Here is a 26,726-nt window from a genome sequence, read left to right as displayed (position 1 = left end):
AGATCAAATATGTTCTTGTTACAATTTCGCACAAATTTTGGATGCGCTGTACTGATAATGTAGCATTTAATTTAACAACCTGGTGTCCAAAAACATAATCAGAATTTAAACCAGATTTCCAATGAAACGCCCCAAAACAGTGCAGTGATGTTCTGCTTCATGAGTTCAATTAGCATTATTTGAAGTATTTGCTCTCTTCTGTCTGAAAGTGAGTAAAGTAGCACACAAATGTTCTGCAGTGTCACTAGACTTGTTCTTTAGTCAAGGCACACCAGTCTAATACTTGTGTTTAAAAATCAAAGAGCTGTTTAATGCTTTTTTTTTTTAAAGAGATATATTATATCATCATCATCATCATTATTATTAATAATAATAATATTCCTACAAATACATGGATCCTGGCACTTTGAAAAATGTTTTCTTTCTTTTTGTCTTAGTTAAAACAGGAAAGCTAAAAATATCCTATGGTGAAAAAATAAACCAAACAACAAACAATTTAAACATTGAGAAAAAGAGAAAAATCACAAAAAGACGAATAAAACTATAATGAAATTGAAAAAAAAAAAGAAATTATACATCCTTTACAAACACTATGGCCCAATAATTTAAGAAAATAGTGTCTCTAAAACGTTCATATTGCTTTGTACCTTCATCAGTGCCCTTTAGGGATTTCAGCAATACAGTACTGTGAAGTCTTCACAACGGCCAGAAGGGGACGCTCTCCCCCGGGCTCTGTACAGACCTCCACCAGGAGGTCATGAGGTTTCCAACGGATCCGCTGGCATTTTGAGGAGAGAGAGTCCCGTTATTAGCTTGTTTAATCCTCAGCGCAAGTTCCTTTTGTGTTCTTTTGGCAGTAGAGAAAAAAAAAATACAAGGTATAGTAACTATTCCTCATGATCTTGTAGTAATTCACCATTGTTGTATTTATCATTATTACTCTCTAAGATATTATTACTATTACTATCACCATCACGGATACACGGAGTGCATCGTGTGTCGTGTGCGCATGTGTGTGCGTGATCGTGCGAGTCAGTGTTCAGTGCTCGGAGCTTGTTTTCTCAAAAGAGAAACTAGGCAGAGTCAATAGCTTGGAGTTTGGGATGCCCTCTTGAGGCAGCCCATCTCCTGCTCCACCCAAATCAAACGAGTCTTTGGAGTCACTGGAGAGAGCGCGCCTCCGCAGGAAAGTGTCCCGGCTTGGCAAGGGGGGCGGTACCATCACCAGAGCAGGGTGAAAGCCTCCCTGAAGCTCTGGACCCTCGGGCGGATCCTCGGAGATGCACGGTGGACTCATCTTCTTCTTGCGGGGGCGTGGAGAGGGCTGTTGCTGGAGGCTGTCAGCTCGCGAGACGAAGCCGGAGGAGATCGAACTGCGCTGGGGACTGCTTTCCACGGACGAGCACACCTCGATGGAGTGTCGGCGCGGGTCGTCGAGCCAGGACAAGGGCCGTGGTAACAGCAGACCTCGCTGACCCTGAGTGTCAACGCTGTGGTACTTTTTAAGCTGATGTCTTGCACCTTGATCTCCCGTCCCTACTGCGACTCCATCATCGCTCCTCCCTGCGAGCCCCGCAAGGATAATTCGGGACACTTCCTGATCCACACAGTCTGTTTCCTCCCGCTTCCCGGCAGCCGGTGGCGGCGGTAGGGCCGGCGAGTGGGAACAACTGGAGAACGCATACTGGTCGTAAGGATTGTGCTGTGTGTGGACACTAGGTCGGGATGGTTTCGGGGAGGCGCCCGGTGTGGCAGGGACCAGAAAGAGCGAAGGCTGGAGCTGCTGCTGCTGCTGAGGTGGAAGGTTGACAGGGTTGTCCGACAGTTCCCCAAGTCCCAGGGGACCTTCGCTTTCCTCTCCTTCTGTGTATAGAGTCTCCTGAGAGTCAGCACTCACTGCAATCTGAGGAGAGCAGGGACGGGAGGAGTTGAGGGAAAGGTAGGGGGTTACATTAGGGATTAGGACATGAACAGGTGAGAGGGAGACTGGTTAGTATGAGATGTCAGGGGTGTAAAAGCCAGTGGAAGGGGAGGGGAACCGTGGAGTTAGAGTGGAGTTCACCATTAGTATTGCACTCCACAAGCTCTCTGTTTCAAAGGATTGGAGCTGAAATTAGAAAAATAGAAAAAATTGCCTCAAGGCGTCCATTTTGATTGCGTTTGAAGCCTCAATCAGAGGTAGCTGACTTCTTTTTTTTTTAAAGTTTGTATCAAACTTGAAAGTATCAAATGAAGTAACTCGCCACAAAACATACTAAATCATCCCGCCCACACACTGAACCTTTAACCGACAAAAATAGTGTTTAAATTGTGCTAAAAGTTCATTAAAACTTGCTCAATACTAGTTCTGAAGTAACATTCTTAGTTCAAAAACATTCGTAGTACTTTCTGTGTCAAGGCCAATACTAGGGATGGGCTTTTTTATTACTTTGAGTTTTAATGTCAAATCATTCTCATCTGCTCTATAAATCAGACATTATGAAGAAACTACAGGATCTATTGACTTTTTGGTCAGAGTTGCACTCCATCCAGAAGCAATAAGCACCAACTATTTCACAGACAAACGGAATATACATTTGTGCTTGAGCCTGAAACTTGCGGCACTTAGAAACTGTTTTATAAAGACCACAAACAAGGCCATAAACTTCACAAACTTTGGTAAATCAACGATTTCCCCCTCAAAGCACTATTTTAAACAGTAGGTTATCTTATAAACACAGTTGGAACAGTTGCAATGACAAGTGACAATCATGCCACAACTGTCAACCTATACACAGAGCTACAGAAAGCTTGAAGGTACAAACTTATGCATGCATGCAGATGAGACCTTTTTGTTTTTATCTCCAGTAATATGTAAAAATTTACTTCATAACATTTTGAACAAAGTAAAAAATTGTAATATTTAATCATGATGACTCATGCATCCAAAGAGGTTTGGGATAAGCCCCAAATACCTCCTGACCCTAGAACCACCCCTGGCACTTTTTATTGCATTGACTGAAATCAGAAAGTGTGCACTAGCATACTGGAGAAATCAGCAAATCAATATTTTGCTTTGTATCTTCATGTCTAATCTTTGACATGAACTAAGTAACTACTCCCTTTGTCCCCTTGTACTAAACTGACACACTGCCTGAGTAGCAGTACTGTACATGCTACTGCTCTGGGTGAAGTCACTATAGGTGAAAACTTACAATATCAATTGCACTTTCAGAGAAAAGTTAGCAATAGGTGTATTGTTTTAACTAGGGCAGAGCAACAATTACCCTAGGGCAAAACTGCAGGCACTATTTGGCAGACTGCACTCTGAGCCACTGGGCTACTGCAACAGACCACAAGACCCATGTCTCTTCCTTGGGTCACTCTCTCTCTCTCAGACGTCCACATAATCTGCCTAGAGCAGTGTCCCAATGTGAAGGCTGAATCATCCGAAGGCCGCGTTTGAAGGCCGATTGCGGTAACAAGGCGCGATGAAGGCTGTCCCAATTCAATTCTGCATCGAAGGCCGTATTCGTAGGCCGGTTGCAACACGACGAAGGCTTCACTGATTCAAAAGCGACGCCAAATGCACCCTTCTTTTCTCCATGAAAGAGGATACATAAATAAATCCTAAGTGGTCTATCCTACCCATTAAGTCATCGCGCTGGTGACGACGGCATTTTTATTAAAAAAGAAGGGCGGCCGAGAGTTTGATGGTGGACTGCAAATTCACATTTAAATGTAAGCATTATGTTTTCATTTACTCAAATAGCTAGAGAATTGCGTAGCTTCATTTGGTTTGAGGCAATACTTGTGCTAAAAACTGATGTGTCTTATTTTGTAATATTAAGGTTGCACTAATGTTAAGATTGCACTCCTTTCTTATATTTTTCATAAGTGGTTCCCTTTTGTTTTGTTTTAGAAAATAGCTCTGCTGGGGAAAGTGACTCCCGTCCCATGCAGGACAGGTGAGGGTGTGAGTGGGAAACCCACAGCTGAAACTTGGCCCTGGTTTGTCCTCATGGATGAGGTGTTGGGACAGAGCCACTCCACCAATCGCCCTATCCTCATTGCCTCCATTCCTGAGGAGACACATTGCACCACTGGTTATTTTGAAAATTAAAGTAACAAAATGTAGGTCTATTGTCACAATACTAACAAATTGTTGCTAACTACAGCATGCGTCCCATATCAAAGTGAGCATCTGAAGCGTGCGGACCGGTCTAGCATATACGGAGGATTGTTCTTGACGCCTAGCAACTGTGACTGACAGCTGCCGATGATTAGCAGGAGTAACGTTTGCACTAGACTTTTTTTTATATTCAACTGGGTTTTATAGGCTATTCAAATAGGGTTGAAAACCTGTGTAAATATTTCAACCATGGTCCATTAATATACATGATAAAAATAATACATAACTAGCCTACAAAATAGCATCAATAGCGTATGGTATAAGTGAACATTTGAATATATACATATGCCTATGTATGTTTTCTTTTCTTCTCATATTTCATTACATTATTTACGTAAGTTAAAGGGTTAGTTCACCCAAAAATGAAAATTCTGTCAGTATTTACTCACCCTATGTGTTTATTTGTTCTGCTGTACACAAAGGAAGATATTTGGAAGAATGTTTTAATCAAACAGATCTCATTTCCCATTGACTACCATAGTAGGAAAAAATAAAATGGGGAATGAGATCTGTTTGATTAAAACATTCTTCCAAATATCTTCCTTTGTGTTCAGCAGAACAAATAAACAGATAGAGGTTTGGAACAACTTGAGGGTGAGTAAATACTGACAGAATTTTCATTTTTGGGTGAACCAACCCTACTTGAACAGTTTAAAGTAGTGTAATCCGGCCATTCAGGACACAGCCTTTAAATTGGGACCCAGTAAACCAGCTCTGGCCATGGTCTTGGCTAAGCCGAAAATACATGACTCGGGGGTGCCGGGTCTGAAACATCCTCCCATGTCCTCCAGTAAAATAAAAAAAAAAAAATGGCAATAGCCAATTCTGTCTCCATAGCTCCATTTACTCAGTTATATCAAATTAATGATCAGGATGGCAGCTCTTGGTACTCTTGCACCATTGCATCCTTCAAAGTCCGCGGCCTTCACATTGGGACAGTTGAGGAAGCCCGAAAGAGAGACACCGGCCCAGTAGGAGAGAGATAGGTGGGTGTTTTGGGAGGGGCAAAAGATCAAGAGGAACCAAGTCAAATTTGGAAATCAAGCAAACATGAAGTAAGAGACCAAGCCATGAGTGTCCTTAGTCTGTGTTGAAACTTTTATGACACTATGCTGCCACTTAGTGGCAGGAAATTGTTTTTTACATTAGCATGACTAAATAGTATGTCTAGGAAACAAACAAATTACAACTTGGAAACAAACAAACTAATTACTAATTTAAAAAGAAAAAATGTTATTAATGTTAATGTTTAAGGTTCCTTTAAAAATCATTTGATATGACTAAAATACTGCAGATCATTTCTTTAGAGTATTTGTTCTAATGAGACCTTAGTCCACTAATTTAATTCCCCTTGATCTTTACCCTGCATTTTTGGCCTTTACAATAGCCATGGTGAAATGCGTCGGGCTGGAGGAACGGGATTTAAGGGGTGTGGTAGGATAAAGTGGGACAGAGTAGGGGACGGAGTTCAAGAATCTGTTGAGAGGGTGTTGGAGGCCAGCTGATTCAAGCAGCCCATTCAAGCTCTCTCAGAAACAGGAGTATCTGTGTCTCAGGAGCAGCTCGGGGTCAGGCTTGGGTTGGACCATGCTGAGCTGCTCGGAGTAAGTCACATTAGAGGGTATGCAGGCCAAAAAGCAGCAGAAAAAAAAGGAGAGAATGCAGGAAGGATTAAAAGAAGAAATATACTAGCCAGAGGGAGAGATCAACAGTGCAGATGTTTCAGATTTCATACCAGTCCCATTCACCATCCATAAAGGAAGACAAGGGATATTATGCATTATGAAAGAAGACCAGCACGGACAAATACAATTTAATGCGTCCTTGCTATTTTTTTCATAAATGAGAAACGTTTTCTGTTACAAAACCTAGCGAGCTGCTTTTGGAGCTGCTTTTTTTAAGTAGACATACAGTATGTTGCTTCCGATATGTAGGTCATTCCAACTTAAATATTTTTATCTCTACAATAAGTTATTTTGGAACTTAGTTTGTATTCAATGTAAAGTTTTTGCTCTGGCTTTTGTTTAACCCTAAAACCGTATTCTGGACAAATGTGGGCAAAATAGTTTTGATTTATTAAAAAAAAAAAATGCTTGATCTGTGCGGTACAAGACTTGGCTACTTTTCCCAAGTTTGCCTCCTGAATTCACACCATTTTTTTTTGACTCAATTCTACAATATTAAGTAGTTGAAAAATAAAAACTCCTCAATCTTGTATTTGGGTCAAAAATGAGCACCCATAAAAATGAATGGGAAAAACTGTAATTTAGAGCATTCAAAAATAAGCCAAAATAGGTGACAGCAAAGTCACTTCATCTAGGTTTTAGCTCTAAGAACTTATTGGAATGATATTTTAATGTAGTTAAAAAAATTACGTTTCTTTCAGTTCTTCCAGTTGAAAAAAATAACATTGATCAAATGGACATCATGTGTTTCTGCAATAGCTTTAGCATGTTTAGTCAATTTTTTAGCCTTGGTGAGCTATAAGAGACTTTTTTCATAAACATAATAATAATAAAAAAAAAAAAACTTTTGAACAGCAGCTCTTTAGGTTTTGGAACAGAGCTATGTGCAATAAACAAAACTAATAGCAAATAGAACAACTCCAAGTACGACACAATCAAAAGTAATAGACCTGAGGTCACCTGTCTGCGTAGGGTGCGTGAGAGAGTGTGTGCCCGTCGAGGTGGGGGGATACGTGGGATGCTCTCTGAGTCTGATAGGCTATGAGGACTGATCGGTCTGAACAGATCGGTGGGCACAGTCAAGTGCTGGGTGGGTTCTTCTGTTTGAGATTGGACAGAGCCTGTAGACCCTGTGTGAGGAGACATTTGATATTATTGACATTTGCATTAAAAACCATATTTAAAACAAATTCAGAAACATATTGCAATGCACCTGTCTGAGCTAGGTGAGTTGAGGTTGTGTGTGTACTGTGTGTCGAGTTGGGCTGCAGCGGCTGGAACATGTAGCTGTCATTGGGCAGAGAATGTGTGCGGCCCACTGAAGTCTTCTTCACATACAACAAGTGCTCATCCGCTGGCTCATCTGGCTGCTGGAGCTCTAGAGGGTCTGGTGGAGCTGTAGTCTGAGGGACATTAAAAGAGTTGCAAGTCAATGTGAGAGCTGGTATTTGTGTTTGGAGCATCAGGGGCCTGTTATGAACACATGGACGCACACGCAAACACATTGTACCTAATACATAGAGGCTGGACTGGTTAGCATACAATGAAAGGCAAACATCACTGCGCACTGGACAAAGGGAGAAGACTGATAAACGTAAATACGTACATTCAAATACGTAATACGTACATTCAAATTACAGATGAGTTCAGATGTCAGTTCAGTCAGACATGAACATTTGCAAACAATCTGAGTCATGTCTTTTTAATGAATCAACTCAACCAGTTCACACAATCTGTCTGAATGATTCATGAATCACTGAATCAGACTCACTTTTGGCCAAGTTCGCAATGCAAGCCTTAGTGCTCAATTCTGATTTATTGCTCAGATCTGATTTTTTTGTTTTTGTTTGTTTGTTTGTTTTGTTCAGCTGTTCACATATTCTTTTTAAATGTGGGCAATATCAGATTTGATTGTGAATAGGTTGCAACCCTGAACTGACTGATTATAGGGTCTCTGCGGAACAAAGGTGTGGTGTTTCTAAATATGTGGGTGTTTTCAAACTGGTAGGTGTTTGAAATGCGGTCGAAATTGCCCCTCTGTTTATGGCCTCGCCCACTGATCTGCTAACCCAAAGAACTACCAGAATGTAAAATCTTTGGAGTGACTCCCATCAAAAGAGAATTGTGCCAAATGTTGTTCTAGAGTGACGTAAAAGTTCGTACATGTATCTGATTTATGACCACACATGAAAGTGGCTTAAATCAGAATAAATGTGATTTTTGCTGTTCAGATTGTTATGGAAAAAAAAAACTGTTACTCTTCCACTGTTAACTGCCATTCTTTGGCTGAAACAATTACATACCCATTAACATTAATGGTGGACATTTTTCATGATGCTTCATGGTATAGGCATTGAGGAGTTATGCATGTTCTCAGTGCATATATTTCTGCAGTTTTTCATCCACATAAATACGAAATGAGAACATGCTGGATCTAAATCTCACTCATCTGAGAAATGCTCTTTATAAATGATTTATGGTTCTATGGGCATAGTACTGAAACAATAAATACAAATTAAATCAGAAACCATCATTCTTCTCCCTTAAAAGCTATGCCCAGAGCCTGAACTACTGTAGCTGGCAGACAGCAGAAGCCAACCCCATACCACACTCCTATATTCTTTCAAGAAGCATGGTACTAGGGAGAAACTTCACTTTTACACAAAAAAAATAAATAAATAAAAATAAGACAAAGATAAAATCATGAAACAAAAACAGAGAGACACAGGTAAATATGCAGACAGATAAATTGAGGATGGAAACAGGAACATCTAAAAAGTAAGAAGAGACAATGGAGGTTCAGAAATGGACGTGTTGGTAGAAGAATAGGGACATAGCTGCAGAACCCAGACAGGAAATCAACAGATTGACAGGCAGTAATACTACTCTACTGGACTGGACCATACAAACACCAGACTGGTGGGATTGGAAATGTACAAAGAGAGGGAAAGAGAGAGAAAGAACAAACAATATGAATGGTTAGAAACCCCCAAAGTTGCAAACACATTCGCCTCTCAGCTCTGCATAAATAATGATGTTTGTCCTCTACGTTTACAAATTAATAAGTGTCAGAAAACAGATTACTGGCATGATTATATTATATTATATATATATATATATATATATATATATATATTTTTTTTTTTTTAAGACTTATTGAGCAAGGACGTATTAAATTGATAAAAAGTGTCAGTAAGGTCAATTGTAACGTCAATTTAAAAAGATTTGTATTTCAAATAAATGCTGTTTTTGAACTTTCTATTCTTCAAATAATAAAATAAACATGTATCATGATCTAGCGTCAGTTATGGCAGGTCACGTTAGTCAAGCTCGCATCAGCTGATCCACGTCTACCTATAGGAATACAATGCCTATCACTGTATACATGAGCTCCTTCAGTATTATCAGCAGCTATCGCGCTTTTCTGAAGCTAATTACCTCCTTCCATGCTCCTTTCGTCAGTCAGGATTTAGCATTCAGATTCCCCTTGAATCAGAATAAATTCTCGAATTATGTAGTAAAAATCTCGAATTAATGATATTTGCATACTTTCTATGTTGGTTCGGTTTGGGTTATTGCTTCTCTCCCAGCTCTTATCCATGCTAGGCTGCCCAGAACAGAATCATACCGTCAATCCAAACTGTATGCTAATTGCCAATCGTATTTGACGATAGTGGTCCTGACAGAATTAAGGAGCACAACTGTTTTCTGTTTTTCATTTTATCAACATGTAAAAATCTTTTGTCTTAATTTTAAACCTACAGCCTTGGTGTATTCTTGGTGTAAGACACTTCTTTAAAAAAATCTGACCAACCCCAAACTTTTGAATGGTAGTGTGTAAGTTGAAAGTATAGTGATTAAAAGCAGCATTTGATTAAATATTATATAAATGTTTCAATGACGGCAATATTATTGTAGCATTTTGTCAACTGCTGCTCAAGGAAAAAAAAGTAATGTCAAAAGCTGCATGTTTTGAAAACACTTAAATTTAGTTAAGTTATTACTGTAAGTTTGATTTGACACTTTTAGTTTAGTAACTCCACAACAATATGTGAAACCAAGGAGTCCTTCCTGGTGCCACTCTGACTAATGTTTAGTTAAAAGGTGTGCTGTATCTAGCTTAAAACAGCAGCATGTTTTTTTTAATCATTTATTTATGTATTTTATTTGGCTGAACAGAGCAAATCTATTACAGGGCCAGAAGACCTGGGGATGAAATATTTAGGGCCAAATGCGGAGAGGGCGGATGTCTTTGGAAGCAGTGTAAGGCTGAGAGGCAGGAGTGGAAAATGAACATTGCTCTAGTGTTAAATACATTGCACTCCTGACTGGTTAGTAAGAGGGGGTTAAAATCATCTGGGACAGAGTCATCCGTCAGAGCTAAGGACCAGGATTTCTCCGATGCCAGAGATAGAGCCTCCATCTCGGCTAGAGGAATCTAAAGAAGAAGAGATGAGCCAAGAGTGAGATGGGAAACATGCATAGTTAGAAGACACGCTCAGACATTCACACATGCAGGTACAATTAGTACAACTTTATGTGGTGAGGTCAGTTCATTTTTGCAAACATAACAGTTCAGTGAGTAGAAACCAGGTTTGTGCAACAATCCGATTTAAAATTAGAAGCTCTTTTATATTCCAGTTATTTTTTTTCGACTGAATTCAATTGATGTAGCAAACAGGATGCAGAATTGCAATTCAAACCTCAATCTAATGAATTAAAATGATTTGAAATCAAGAAAAACATTTGATGTTGGATTGCCAAAGCATTGTTTAAAAATGAAGATGGATAGATACTGCTATACAGACTGTAAATTCTTCCTGTCATTCTGATTCAAATTCCAATTCAGCTTCCAATACAATTCAAATTTACTTATTCAAATTAAAATTTTGCCCAGCCCTAATGAAAACAACCTCAAAGTCCACTGACAAAATACACATTACCTTCCGTCAATAGCCTTGATAGATATCGAAATGTTCAATGGTCCTCAGATATTAATTATCCTTAACTTAAAGCTCTCTTAACTTTTAACTTAAAGTCATTGACAAATACTTGAATTTTGACCACTTTTGCTGTCTACAAGAAGGGTCCTCAGAGGCTTAATTTTCTGTGCAGACTGAATACTTTAAATGTGGACAAAACTTTGATGACTCTATTTTATAAATCATTTATTGAATCAATTTTAACTTTTTGTTGCATAGCTTGGTATGGGAATCTTACGGTCCAAAGCAAAAATAAACTGTCTAACATTGTTAAGGTAGTCAGCAAAATAATTGGAACTAACCAACTTTCCTTGGCAGACATCTAAAAAGACAAGTTATATGTAAGGCTTAGATCATCATAGCTAACCCTGACCACCCTCTGTTGGGGGAATTAGTTCTTCTCCCCTCTGGGAGAAGATACAGACTGCACAAAATAAAAACGAACAGATATTTTCCTTTGCAGCCACGAAAATTAATTGTTGTTGTGACTACTATTTCAACTATTGAGTACTTTTAGACGAACAAAAAAGGTTGTATATAACGGCTGTATCTTTATGTATGCATGTTTGTTTTTTAACCCTATTGCAAATCAAATTTCCCCGGGTGGGGCAATAAAGACTGAACTGAAGTGAACTTAACTAAGAAATAATGTATAACCTCTTTCATAGATCTTAAATAAATCCTGGATACTGCACCGTTTAATTGACCCATGGAGTTGGGCTGGAACAAATTTTCGCAAAGTCATCCAAAAAAAAAAAAGAGCCAGCTATTTCCATAAATACATTACATATTCTCCAATTACATTTAAAAAACGAAAAAAGATTTTAGAAGCCTCAGCTTTTGCAATGCTAATGCAATTGAATGAAATATTTCTCTGTGAAACAGACCAAAAGAGATTTTCTTGCATAATTTAACAGCGGCCCAGCTCTTTATCGATCCACACATTACCTCTTCGACTCCAGCCAGATGAGTCCATCACTTTTTGGAGTATATATAATCTTTGGAACGAACAAGGCACAAAGTTCACACAATTTTGCAAGACTTTGCCACTCTTATGGGATTGGGAAATACAGTAATTACACTTGGATATTCCTGGAGCAGAACCAAGTCCTTGCCTTCTAAAGAGCACTGGAAATCCCAGAGTGCAGAGGGGGCTTTGTAACTGACAAACAGAAGCATCGGTGCTATTATGTAATTTTAAGTGGACCAGAGAGAGAAAAGGAAGGAAATAAGTAGGGGAAAAGACAGATAGAGAAAGGAGTGAAGTGTGGTACAAGGCAAGCTGGGTGAACAGGGAAGCCATTGACCTGTTTCTCAGTCCAGTGTTTGCTGGGAAGGGGAGGCAGAGCGTAGTAGTGGCAGATGGAGTCAGATAGGTTGTCCATGAGGCTGAGTTCTCCTTCCAATGAACCCTGGATCACCAGGGAAACTGAGTCTAGCATAGGCCTCCGCTAAAAGCCCCAGCATGGAAGACAGGATGAATGACGAAGAGAGAGAGAAAGAGTATAGACAGAGACAGAGGCAGAGGAGATGACAAGGGGTGACGTGAAAGACATCACACAGAGAAAAAAACAGAGGAGATGAAGGAAGGAGAGAAGATGCAGACTACAACACAATTAGTCAGAAGAAAGATTTACAAAAAAATAAACAAGAACAGGTCACCCAAAAAATGCTTTATTTCCATTGGAACACAAAATAATATATATTTTTTTAAAGAATTTGCTGGTGTTCCACGGGAAAAAGAAGGCCATACGACTTTAGAACAACACTAGGAAAATAGTAGAATTTACATTTTTGGGTGAACTGATTAAATTAGAAATAAACCAGTAGCACGATTCATTTATGTGCTGAACAGAGTAGTAGAGCTCTAAACTTACAAAGATGCATTGCTGTAAAATACTTGATTATCACTGACATCCACAAGGTGGAACTAGAGCTCTATGAACATTCGCCCTGGTGATGAGCAAAACATTTTGACACAGCCACACTAAAAAGGGCTAGAGGGATAGTTTTAATGATTGTTAACATTAAAATGGCTGGTATTCTGAAAATAGCCTGCCTGCATTAAAAAAGAAGAGGCCTGTATATCGACTTTCCCATGGCACCAGTCTGACCTCCGACCACCGAGTTAATAAGGAGCAAAGAACAGGCTTGTACGACAATAACAGAAACGGATGGACTTCCCCACTTTAAAAATAACAGTCGTGTTCTAAAACGTGTCTTTCGGTTAAACCTAAAGATCGTTTATAACAAATGCGTGTTATAATGCTCTGAAAATCCCTGGCAAATACTACATCTGCATTATGACACTCATTTTTGAACTAATAAATTTGTTGGACACATTAACATTAACACATTAATGTTGATTTCATTAAAGCATGGAAAAAAAATAAGAATATTTTATACATTGTCTGATGCTCACCCTCAGATTGTTCCGGTTTTGGTTTTGTTTTGTTTGTTTTTTTCTCAGAGGAAACAAGACGACATACAAGTTTGGACACAACATGAGGGTGAGTACACTGCATGATTAAATAATTTTTGGATAAAACATTCCTTTAAACTGTATGCTGTTAATTACCATAGAAAATACATTTTAGTATGTACGAGCAAAAACCGTGTTTACAATTATTCACTTAAATGGAAGTAAATGGCATTGCTTTGGACTGGAGTAAATGTTAAAGCATGCAGTGTTGTAAGTATTACCACAAGGCTTAAACATTATGCATGTTTACATGAGACCAGAGTAACACAATTGTTTACTATCTTCCTCGGTTCATCTTATGACCATATAAAGCCAGTAAACCCTGCAAATTTCCAAAATGGTCCAAACAGGGACTTTTCACATAGAGAGAAATTCACAGGAATTACAACGGTAGTGCAAAACTAAAATCTCATCCGTTTAGAACAGTTGTCCCTGCTAAAAAAATTATAATAAAAATAATTTAGACAAATAATACACATTTGCACAGATTTCCTAATATAAATTGACTAATATAAATGCTTTAAAGGGTTAGTTCAACCCCAGTGGGGCTGGATGTGAGAGGGAGAACCAAAGTAGACAGTGGGACGTCTCTCGAGACGCAAATAGATCCACATCAACTTCACCACATTTGGATGAAGTCTCCATTCCCCGGGACTCAGCCCATGCCTCGACAGGATGTCTGCTCCCTGATTTCTGAACCCCCGTAATATACATCGCTCTGATAGACAGTATTTTCCCCTGGGAATAAAGAATAATCTGATGCGCCAGTCTGCACAGAGGGCGCGATCTGAGTCCCCCTTGTCGGTTCAGATGTGCTAAAAGTGACGTATTGTCTGATCGTACTAAGACATGGTAACCTTTGATGTCTGGGAGGAAGCTCTTCGAAGCCCTGAACACAGCCATCATCTCTAGACAGTTTATGTGCCAAGAATGATGATGGTCCTGCCACAGACCCCTGGCAAAGTGGTCGTCCATGACCGCGCCCCAACCAGTGAGGGAGGCGACTGTCGAAATGGTTTTCTGGCAACATGACGCTCCCAGCACTGGCCCTTGGAATAGGAACCAAGGTTTCTTTCAAATTACCAGAGAACGAAGGCATCTGCGCGTAACTCTGATCATCTTTGTGACCACAGTTGGTGCCCCGTTGCAAGCTCTTGGGGTGAACGCCACGGTGTGCGTTCACTGGAAATCGATGTAGCCCGAAATGTTCAAAACGGCAGGACAACACACACACATATATATATATATATATATATATATATATTATTTTATTTATTTATTTAGAAACCTGTCAACGATTGAAGTAACAGTGTCAGAGAACAAGTCAGAAGTTGATAGCAAAGCGTTTAGCAGAAAATATTTGTCTTTCCCTTTTTTATACCAGACAAATTTAGCCATTGACGTCTCTCCAAAGCCATCATAACTGCTACAATAAGCTATGGTACGTTTAATGCCATCGTACGCCTGCAAAATCGTCTTAGAGTACAGGAACGTACCAGCCTGACCAACCGCCATATAAGCCAAGCCAGCCAGTACAGAGGTGTCCCTGCACGATTGTTGCGCAGCTCCGGGACTTTAAGCGAAGATGCCACATCAGGAGAAAGACAGCTAACTAAAGCTTCCTCCATTTACAGCTTCTTGCCATAACCCGCCTCTCTCACACCCACCACATTCAAATAATCATTTAATGAATGTGATGAGATATGAAAAAGACTGGGGTTTTTCCCAGGAGAATTTCTATCTCTTTATGAAGATTTGGGGAAAAACACAGTTATCCCGGCGCTGAGGTTGTGAATAGTGCTACAGGAATCTCTCGTCTAGCTCTTTTTGCTTTGACAAGGATCATCCTGCTTATTTTGTGGCCAGCTTTTTTTGCTGGGGCCAATCTTCCATGCTGGGGCCAATTTTATTGTATACAGCCAATATTTATTTATTTAATTATTTATTTTAAGACTGGACTACACAGTATGCATCACAACCTCCACAAGCTCTACATAAGCAGAAACATGAGCCGGCTAGTGTGACTCGTGTTGCTCGTTCCCGAGCATAATCTACTTCCTCAGAAACAGGCACTCGTCAGGGCAGAAGAAACCACATTGCGGGCTTCTGCGTCATGAACGAGTGTTATAGAATCTGCAGACGATGAACGAAAAAGTGCCTCGAAGTAAAAAGTGTATAGACTATAAACAAACTACACTACGGTGTAGTGGAATTAAAATGAAATTACATGAAATGGAAGTTGCATTAGACTTTTCTACTCCATTGTGATGTACAGTATATCCAAGTGAAACAAACCTGGCTTATTGAACAAGAAATAAATGTAGGACAAGACTCGATTGCTTCCATCGGGAATTGTTGTTTGCTATTGCTGCGATCTCACGTGAGAGACAATTTGTCCCACCCATTTTAAGACCAAAAATCACAAGGGGGTTTTACTGGTGTATTTTAGGTTGTATAATAAAACATAAAAATATCTTGAGATTGTGTCAACCACAGACCTTATTCGGACATTTAACCAAAAACCCATAAAAAAAAGCCATTGACTTTAGGACGATGAAATCAGAAAAGCTAAAATGCTAACTTGTTTTCAGGTTTTTGCTTACAAAAATACATCCCTGCATCACTCTTTGATAGTCAAAAGTTTCAATAAAACAAAAGCTAGCAGGACAAAAAAAAAAAACAAGCTTAAGCTGGCTTCTAGCTGGTCTAATGTGGTTATAAGCTGCTAGAAACCAGCTGATATTTAGTCTGATTCACGTGTTGAACCTGGAAATGACGCCATAGAAGGTACACACCACTAACTCTACACCTAGCATTCCCACTCACCTCTAAAGGTGGCTCCAAATTATGTGGAGGATCAGGATCTGTCTTTGTGTGATCTTCAGAGTCTCGCCGTATGTCTGCAGGTGGGCTGTCTGTGGGGTAAAGCGGCCCAGACAGGTCTCCAGAGACTCTTGAGTTCCAAGGTGACCCCCCTGGCCCACCCATGTCACCAGGTCCGAAAGGTGGCAAGTGCCCTCTGGATATTCCTCCATCTCCACCAGCAGCCTCCAGCTCCATCTCAGCTTCCAGCTCAGCCTCCTCCTTGGCCTCTTTGTTGCTTTCCTCCAAGTGTTTCATGAGCACAGCGATAACCACATTGACCAGCACAAACTGCGCCGTCAGGACGAAGGACACAAAATAAATGGGGGACACCACTGTGTTGTAGCAGGTGGTTTCTTGGGAGCAGTCTCTGAGCGTGTCCTGCGACGTAGACACAGAGTGCAAAAATGAGAGGTTTGCTAACAACTATATTCAGAACACATGCAAAGCATTTAAAACGAAATTGAAATTGCATTATTAAAATTCAGCACAATGAAGTAACTGTGTCCCACCTTCATAATGCCATTCCAGTTGTCCCCGGTGGATACACGGAACAGCAGGAGGAAAGCCATGCCAAAATTCTTAAATGTTGCATAACGGCCAAGGCCTTCACAGGGGTGCAGCTCATCACATACTGGGACAGAAGCAAAATGTCAGAGCTACATACATGGAAATGTGCAAATCTTCATATGTTCATAATTAACAAACACACCTTACATCATATGTACAATGCTGTGTAAAAGTAAGTGCACCCCATTAAAACCTGGTTCCTTTTTCATCATATGACCATATAGATTTCCTGAAGCATCTTCTCTTGTGGTGAATTTGGTACAACAAAATGGTTTAAATTGAATAGATTGAAAATGGCTTTAAATCCTATCCCAGACTCATACGTGTCAGGAACCTTTATTCTGAGGGGCTCAGGCAGCTCTTTTTTTTATCTTTGAATGATGGAACAACATCCTTCAACGCTTATGACCCAACTAGACCAGGGCTGCATTTCCCAAAAGCATGAGCAAATCATAGAAACAGTTGGCAGCCCAGATCCGTTTTTTGAGGTTTATGCTATACAAGGTGTCACTTGATGTAGTGAAAAATATGCAAAATGTATATTCAAAGACTCAATGCATTACCTTTTATCCACTGGTGAAATGGCATTTAAATGTACTTCCTTCCTATGCAGTGTACTTAACGTTTAAGAACATGCATACAGTATATATATATATATATATATATATATATATATATATATATATATATATATATACACTCACCGGCCACTTTATTAGGTACACCTGTCCAACTGCTCGTTAACACTTAATTTCTAAGCAGCCAATCACATGGCGGCAACTCAGTGCATTTAGGCATGTAGACATGGTCAAGACAATCTCCTGCAGTTCAAACCGAGCATCAGTATGGGGAAGAAAGGTGATTTGAGTGACTTTGAACGTGGCATGATTGTTGGTGCCAGAAGGGCTGGTCTGAGTATTTCAGAAACTGCTAATCTACTGGGATTTTCACGCACAACCATCTCTAGGGTTTACAGAGAATGGTCCGAAAAAGAAAAAACATCCAGTGAGCGGCAGTTCTGTGGGCGGAAATGCCTTGTTGATGCCAGAGGTCAGAGGAGAATGGCCAGACTGGTTCGAGCTGATAGAAGGGCAACAGTGACTCAAATAACCACCCGTTAAAACCAAGGTGGGCAGAAGAGCATCTCTGAACGCACAGTACGTCGAACTTTGAGGCAGATGGGCTACAGCAGCAGAAGACCACACCGGGTGCCACTCCTTTCAGCTAAGAACAGGAAACTGAGGCTACAATTTGCACAAGCTCATCGAAATTGGACAATAGAAGATTGGAAAAACGTTGCCTGGTCTGATGAGTCTCGATTTCTGCTGCGACATTCGGATGGTAGGGTCAGAATTTGGCGTCTACAACATGAAAGCATGGATCCATCCTGCCTTGTATCAACGGTTCAGGCTGGTGGTGGTGGTGTCATGGTGTGGGGAATATTTTCTTGGCACTCTTTGGGCCCCTTGGTACCAATTGAGCATCGTTGCAACGCCACAGCCTACCTGAGTATTGTTGCTGACCATGTCCATCCCTTTATGACCACAATGTACCCAACTTCTGATGGCTACTTTCAGCAGGATAATGCGCCATGTCATAAAGCTGGAATCATCTCAGACTGGTTTCTTGAACATGACAATGAGTTCGCTGTACTCAAATGGCCTCCACAGTCACCAGATCTCAATCCAATAGAGCATCTTTGGGATGTGGTGGAACGGGAGATTCGCATCATGGATGTGCAGCCGACAAATCTGTGGCAACTGTGTGATGCCATCATGTCAATATGGACCAAACTCCCTGAGGAATGCTTCCAGCACCTTGTTGAATCTATGCCACGAAGAATTGAGGCAGTTCTGAAGGCAAAAGGGGGTCCAACCCGTTACTAACATGGGGTACCTAATAAAGTGGCCGGTGAGTGTATATATATATATATATATATATACAGTATACTGTATATAGACAACCATTTAAATCTAGATAAACTACTCAATCTCACTAAACAATTTGGTTGGTGGACTACTAATCGACCGGCCATCAATTTATCCCAAAATGTTTGGAAGAGACAGAAAAAAGTTTGTCTTGCAGACAGTCATTCTCAGTTCAGCCAACAGACACCATATATTGAACTTGGACAGCATTGTAAAGCTGGATATGAATTATGAAGTCTCTGTGTTTATCTTGAGCAGGCTGATTGGAAATGGAAATGACATCAACTCTGGTATTGTGCTGAGATGCAATGAATCACGGCAGGCTGTATTCAGTAAACCAGTGCCAAATGTGCTGCCACGTATTCGAGAGAAAATCTGCTGCAGGTACCATATTTATGGTTTGCCCTTACAGACATTGCTGGAAAACCTTAGAAAATATGTGAAAGGGATCTCACAGCCATTTAAAACAAATAAACAGTAATAAATTGAGCAATTTAAAACACAATTATGCTACTTTAGAGGATTATAGAGTTACAACATCAGCGCCCTAAAATAATGTCATAAAGTGTTTCAGTTCCTCTTAATGAATAGAGAGATGGAGTATGTAGTCTATGTACCATTGTATTGAATTATGTGGTGTATTTAATTTATATAATATCATTTGTAAAGTATCATATTAATGTGTTTACACTTTGTTGAGACACTTCCATTGAAAACCCAGTGAAAATCTTATACCATTTAATTTAACTTAATATACATTTTAATGTGGCACAGTCAATGAAAGTTAGTTTGGCATCTTAACTTTAGATTTATTTCAAGTTAATTTAATATTGTATTTTTTATAGAGCATATTTTATTATTTTTTAACACACAAAAAAATGTTTTTGGACACCCAGCAGTAGTGTTGCGGCTCCCTGTGGCGTCTAAATAATTTACAAGTCATTGTAAATAAAATACAGAGAGGAAGATCCTGAGAAATGCATAGGAGTATGTGTGTGTGTGTGTGTGTGTGTGTGTGTGTGTACTTGTCTACCTATCTAAGAGGGGACTTTGGTGTCGTTACACACTCACTAACAGGGGACCGCCGAGGGAAGTGGGGACATTTTTCAAGTCCCCTGTTAGCTATGCCTTAAAACATGTTAAAATCAACTAAAAAACGCTCTGGTGAATTTTTTTAACTTTTGACCAAGTGGGGACTAACACATGTGTGTGTGTTTAAGCCCATACTCAGCAGCGCTCCTGTAGGCTGGAGCAGGAACTGCAGTGGCCCATTAACACACGTCGTTCACACTTCTCTATTGTCTGAATGGCTGGCTGTCCCAAAGCCTCTGAGACTGTAGAGCTGCTTAGTTAAGGTACTTTCAGTAAATTTAATAACCCCACGCTAGTAATCATTAGTTAAGCAATAGTAAATGCTTAACTAATGAAAATACAATTATTAAAACACATTATAGATATGCTTTTAAAACAATATTAAAGAATTTATAGCTTTATAGCTGTCTTTATAAATTGCTGATTATTGGTTTAAAAGCATATCTATAATGTGTTTTAATCATTTTAATTCCATGCTTTATTAATGAACAATTTATGATTTCTAAATGAAGTATAGCATTATAAACCATAATAATAAACCAATATAAAGTTATTTAGGAGTTGTCAGTGGTTTATAAGATCACTTAGAAAGTGAGTAAATGATTAATAAACTATTTCAATGTGCATTCATGTATCTTATTATTCAGACATATAGTAATAGTTACTTAGTGTGTAAATACATTTTTAACATGTATTTCTACTGTAATCCAAGGTTAATTCAGGTAGTTATCAACCATTTAGTAGTGGTCAGTTTACTATTTTGTGAGCTCATCTAAAGTGAGGACCTGTTATGCCTTGTAACGCATTTATAAAAGAGATTTCAAAGGCTCAGTTAAATATTTGTATGTTCTTTTATGTTCAAAGTGTTGTGTTTGTTTCCTTTTTCTGTTTAGAAGAGAACTGAGCCTTTAAATCTAATTTATGAATGCTTTACAAGATATAACTATTCCTCACTTTAGATGAGCTGCCAAAAAAAGTTAACTGACCACTACTAAATGCTTAACTTCTTGCATTTACTACATTTAAATACACTTAAGTGATCTCATGAATCACTGACAACTCCTAAATAACTGGTTTGTAAATAATGTTATTCTTCATTAGGAAATTATAAATTGATCATTAATAAACTATGAAAATACAATGATTAAACACAATATTATGCTTCTAAATAAAGAATAAAGCATTTACACAAGAATAGAGCATTTATAGCTGTATTTATAAACTTCTTATTAATGTCTATTAATGCTTTATAAATTACAGATAAACTATTTACTAATGATTAACTAATGATTAATAGCATGCAGTTATTATGAAGTGCCCAGCGGCAACAGTTCGAAAGCAGAGGCGAGAAGACGCCTCTTATCATTCATAATATTATTTTTTTCTTATTTAACGCTCTCTCTTCATAGATACTGTCTATGCTTGGTTATAGCAGTCCCTAACAATTTACTTGCCATTGTTACTTTTCTTAATAATTTTGTCTGTACCTCAGTAGCAATTCCATACTAACAAATAATACAGAATATCATAACACTTTCGATGAAATTCCTATAAAACATCAGAAGCTTTATGTTGTGGACAATACAGGAAAGTTATTGCTTTAAAAAATTAATTCTCTGTTGTGGCTTTATACTTACAGTATATGATTGGTCCACATATCCCATTTAAGCTTATTGCCTACTGATAAGTTGTATTTGACAAATATACAAATAGTTGTATTTGACTATATTTTACATTTTACAAGCAGTTTTGACTGATATGTGTGCACTGTAAAACAATTATTGTTGGTTTAACTTAAAAAATGAAGTTACCTGGTTGCCTTGAAACTTTACGTTCATTGAAATTGAAAAATTGACTTAATACAATGAAGGAGATTGATTTTATAATCAGAAACTCAAAATATTATGTTATCTGAACCACATACATTATCTAAGTTGATTTGACAGAAGAAACAACGTTATGATAACAAATCATGATTTTTTTTTTTACAGTGTATATTACTTTAGTTTGAAAATTACTTCAATTATCTTTTTAACAGTTAACTGGTTTCAATCTTATTTATGGAACAGAAAGTTTTTGTTCAAGATAGGTCATTTCTTCTGTTCTGTCGCTCACCTCCACAGGGATCGATCTCGGCGCCCTCCCTTTACTCGTTCTACATGCTACCATTGGGTTCTATATTTTAATAAGACATGGTGTTTCCTTCCATTCTTATGCTGAAGACACCAAAATATATACACCTATTGAGAGAAATGATCCGTCTGCTTCCATTTCTCTTTTATTATGCTAAGATGAGGTTACATCTTTGCTTGCAAAAAAATTGTGTCTTTAAATGAACACAAAACTGCAACAAAAAAGCAACCTGTAATAGCAGCTGCAAATGGGGCCTTATTTATCACTCAGAAAGAATTAGCGTTAAACACATTTACACAAACTCTAGACACAGAAGGATCATATGTTCCCCACATCACACCAGGATATTTCACTCAAAATTGTGAAATATTTCACTCATTAAGTGTTTGATTTACTCATTCAACTGATGTTCAAAACAACTGTGTAGTTACAGTGCTGCAAAAAAATGCAGACATGTTTCTTTATAAAATAGCAGACACAATACCACTGATATTGAAAAAAAAAAAGATCTAAATCAACTTCTAGGTTTGGGTGAAGTGAGAGGGTCACAAAGACAGAACTAAAAACCTAATTTGTCAAATAAACTCCAAAAATAAAAGATATTCAAGACTGTGGTATAAATAATTGGATGATCTGACCATAACTCATACTATCCTTGATTTTCTAACTTAGGACATTTCCTTTGTGTGTGATTACACCCACACTAATTAACATATCAATGCAGGATGGCTTGAAGGTGTCTAGGTTAAGTGGCCTGAGTGCTTACAAATACAGCTACCAATGTTCAAGTATCTGTGCAACTTCTCAAATAAACTACAATAAACTAGAGAAAACGTTGGGATTTACCCTTCCAAATTTATTTTGTAATGTTTTCTTTTGTAAAAATGTATTTAAAAAATAAATAAATACAAGAATTAGACTATCTACTGTTAACTGCAGTACAGTACAGTAATACCATTTTGAAATATAATCTGAATTAAAAACAAAACAAAAAAAAAACAATTATATTTAACTAAACACCTCCACAAGTGTTTGTGTTAGTCTCAGTTTAATCACCAATTTAATCTATACAAAAGGGGAAAATTAGGAATAATTTTGTGCAGTATTGTAAACATGGATAATGTAACAAACTGCAGTTAACAGTAGATAGTCTAATTCTTGTATTTATTTATTTTTTAAATACATTTTTACAAAAGAAAACATTACAAAATAAATTTGGAAGGGTAAATCCCAGCATTTTCTCTAGTTTATTGTAGTTTATTTGAGAAGTTGCACAGATACTTGAACATTGGTAGCTGTATTTGTAAGCGCTCAGGCCACTTCACCTAGACACCTTCCAGCCATGCTGCATTGATATGTTAATTAGTGTGGGGGAGGCCGGTGTAATCACACACAAAGGAAATGTCCTAAGTTAGAAAATCAAGGATAGTATGAGTTATGGTCAGATCATCCAATTATTTATACCACAGTCTTGAATATCTTTTATTTTTAGAGTTTATTTGACAAATTAGGTTTTTAGTTCTGTCTCTGTGACCCTCTCACTTCACCCAAACCTAGAAGTTGATTTAGATCTTTTTTTTTTCAATATCAGTGGTATTGTGTCTGCTATTTTATAAAGAAACATGTCTGCATTTTTTTGCAGCACTGTAACTACACAGTTGTTTTGAACATCAGTTGAATGAGTAAATCAAACACTTAATGAGTGAAATATTTCACAATTTTGAGTGAAATATCCTGGTGTGATGTGGGGAACATATGATCCTTCTGTGTCTAGAGTTTGTGTAAATGTGTTTAACACTAATTCTTTCTGAGTGATAAATAAGGCCCCATTTGCAGCTGCTATTACAGGTTGCTTTTTTGTTGTTGTTTTTCTTTTTAGAGTTGTATTAATGCATTCAGTGACTACATCTTCCAAACTACATATTTCACTTCGACACAACACTGCTAAAACTCTGAACATAATACAACATTGAACAACTTCTCAAAACTCTTCACTCAGTGATCACACGATCAGTCTTGGCTAAACTAAGATCTTTCGATTTACATGAATTGATTTCTGGCAAACAAAACTTGATTTACTGTACAGGCACATGCTTACATATTATTTCCAAGACTGTTATTTAAGTTCAAAACTTATCAACACAAAAATGAATAAGATATTTCTACCGTATTTCACACTGAAACATATTCTGAATCTAAAAAAAAAAAACTGAAAAATTAAGAAGTAACTAAACACATACACAAGTCTTAGTCTTTCATGTAAACATGAACCATGTAAAATGCTTGACATTCTGTCCCCCTCACTTTTGAAATGATTGCTACGCCCCTGATTCCACATCCCCCCACACTCATTTACATTTCAATGCAGGATGGCTTTTTGAAGGTGTTTTAGGTAAACTGGTCTGAGCGCTTACAAATACAGCTACCAATGTTCAAGTATCTGTGCAACTTCTCAAATAAAAACTAGATGCAGTTGATAAACTAGATGCAGTTACGGAAGATATTTATCACGTTTTGAAGGCCCATCTAAAAGCACACCTAATCCCGCATAGATCTGAATGCAGAGAAGCTCCTCAAAGCGATGCTGGTGGTCTTAAAATTATCAGTGGGGAAAACTATCACCTCAGTTTTGTGTTCATTTAAAGACACAATTTTTTTGCAAGCCAAGATGTAACCTCATCTTAGCATAATAAAAGAGAAATGGAAGCAGACGGATCATTTCTCTCAATAGGTGTATATACGTATATTGTGGTGTCTTCAGCATAAGAATGGAAGGCAACACCATTTCTTATTAAAATATAGAACCCAATGGTAGCATGTAGAACGAGTAAAGGGAGGGCGCCGAGATCGATCCCTGTGGAGGTGAGCGACAGAACAGAAGAAATGACCTATCCTGAACAAAAACTTTCTGTTCCATAAATAAGATTGAAACCAGTTAACAGTTAAAAAGATAATTGAAGTAATTTTCAAACTAAAGCAGTGTTCATTTTGACAACAAATTTTGATTTAGTTTTAGTCTTTTGACTAAAATGCCATTTAGTTTGTCATATTTTAGTCATCTGAATTGTTTTAGTCTAGTTTTAGTCAACGAAATTCAATATGATTTTAGCAGCCTGGTCTCATTGTTAATACGTAGGTATTTTAAGTTTTTTGCAAAGATAGAAAACATACTTTTTTTGTACGTTTGGATAGATGCTGAAATGTATAATATATACGTATTTGCAACATTTAAAAGTAACATTATTATGTTTTTACAGCTACAAAACGTTAAGTATTTACGTATATTCTATGTCATAAAGATATCTGTATATATCCCTTTTTACCATTTTATGTAAGATCCCGTAACCCTAATCCCAAACCTAAACATAACTACACTGTAAACGATTTCTGTTGTCTTCACAGGATTATACAGTTTTTGTCAACAGTTTCTTACTGTATAATCTATGTACAGTAAGTTACAGTAGAATTTAGTTGTTTTCACAGTATTATTTTGTTTTTTCAACAATTATGTACTGTGCACACAGTTGACAGTATGTTACTGTAGAATTTCAATGCATTCTGGAAAAATTATCAGTTACTGTTAATCTAAATACAGCAGTGCAAACTGACCACGAAAAACTCGACACACAGTTCCACGGGTAAAATTGCTAGACCTCTAATGTTATTATTCTTACATTAAAAAAAAAGAAATGTAGCACTGGGCCAGTGACCATTAACAGCCTTAATTCAGTGTGCATGAGAGCGCATTTGAATTTTGAAAGAGTTTGTCGTGTCAGTGGTGCCGCTGTCTTTTCTGCCGACCAGGAACTTCTTCATCTGGTAAGTAATAATTATTATGGATTCTTGCTATAACTTTAAAGTTATATAGAATAGCTGACCACAATTTCTGTATTCAATTTAATCTATTCTAGACATTTTACTATAAGATGTACAATTTGACACTCTTCAATGTAACCTAGGGACATGTTACTGTCAATTTAAATACATAAGTACGAAATGACTGCGAAAAATAACCACAACAAGCTGCCATTTTATGAAGAACTCTTCAGTTCCCTTATTCCCTCTGTGAGAGCGTGCAGGCCGTGCATCGCGCCGCTGTCGTCTGCAATGTTTTCGCCATAGCCTACATATGATATATCTGGTTAGTAATTTTATATTTTATGCAAACCATATCAGTTACTTACATTAACGGATTAAGGTTAGAACTGGCCGCGGCATGAACTATATGAAGTTACTTGATTAAATGTGATTTTATTAACATGTATATCATATATAGCCTCTTATAAGGTCAAAATGGTCTTATCAGTTTTGTTATTTACCACGTTATGTCGGTGGAAACGCCTGCACGTTCATTATTTTATAACTTTATAGGGTTGGGAATTGAAAATCGATAAATGTATCCTTAAATCTGATATCCAAGGTTAGGATTCGGATTAGCCTATTGTTATAAAATTAAAGTTTCGATTCCTCTTATTGATTTTTTCACGCTTATTTTTGTGTAAATCCTGACCTGGCAATCTGCTATTTAAGTTAACGTTAATGTTTACCTCAGTGACAGTCTCTACCGCAGCGCCCAAAAAGTGCAGTTTTGTCCAAATACAAAGCTATGTGTGACATTTACAGTATTGTCTGATATCGTAATTGTTTTTATAACTATGTGTAAACTGACATGTAACGTTACTTATTTGAAGGGAAAGACGCCCTGTCAAGCTTCTTTTGTCATACGATGTAACTTAGTATCACACAAGCAAGATTGACGTTTTCACGTGACCGTAAATGAATTGATTTTAAACAGTCCAACAAACAAGATAGTATTAAGTG

The 26,726-nt window shown here is 37.9% G+C and overlaps 1 protein-coding gene across 3 annotated transcripts in view; it reads right to left on the bottom strand.

Annotated features, from left to right (window-relative positions):
- Positions 1-283: 283 nt before the first annotated feature.
- The window catches only part of cacna1g (calcium voltage-gated channel subunit alpha1 G), a 133,636-nt gene continuing 107,193 nt past the window's right edge, over positions 284-26,726 (bottom strand). For all 3 annotated transcript variants that reach the window (XM_039664878.2, XM_039664882.2, XM_039664883.2), the window contains 7 exons: positions 16,695-16,816; positions 16,147-16,563; positions 12,146-12,289; positions 10,172-10,294; positions 7,070-7,259; positions 6,817-6,986; positions 284-1,903 (listed from right to left, as the gene is read on the bottom strand). In XM_039664878.2, the coding sequence (XP_039520812.2) occupies positions 1,040-1,903; positions 6,817-6,986; positions 7,070-7,259; positions 10,172-10,294; positions 12,146-12,289; positions 16,147-16,563; positions 16,695-16,816 (2,030 nt within the window). In that variant the 3' untranslated portion in view covers positions 284-1,039. The remainder of the gene's footprint in view (positions 1,904-6,816; positions 6,987-7,069; positions 7,260-10,171; positions 10,295-12,145; positions 12,290-16,146; positions 16,564-16,694; positions 16,817-26,726) is intronic.

Source organism: Pimephales promelas, chromosome 17, assembly GCF_988280905.1.
Source record: "Pimephales promelas chromosome 17, fPimPro1.hap1.1, whole genome shotgun sequence".
NCBI lineage: Eukaryota > Metazoa > Chordata > Actinopteri > Cypriniformes > Leuciscidae > Pimephales > Pimephales promelas.
The sequence above is the reverse complement of the archived record's forward strand: the minus strand, read 5'-3'. Positions and strand labels throughout refer to the sequence as shown.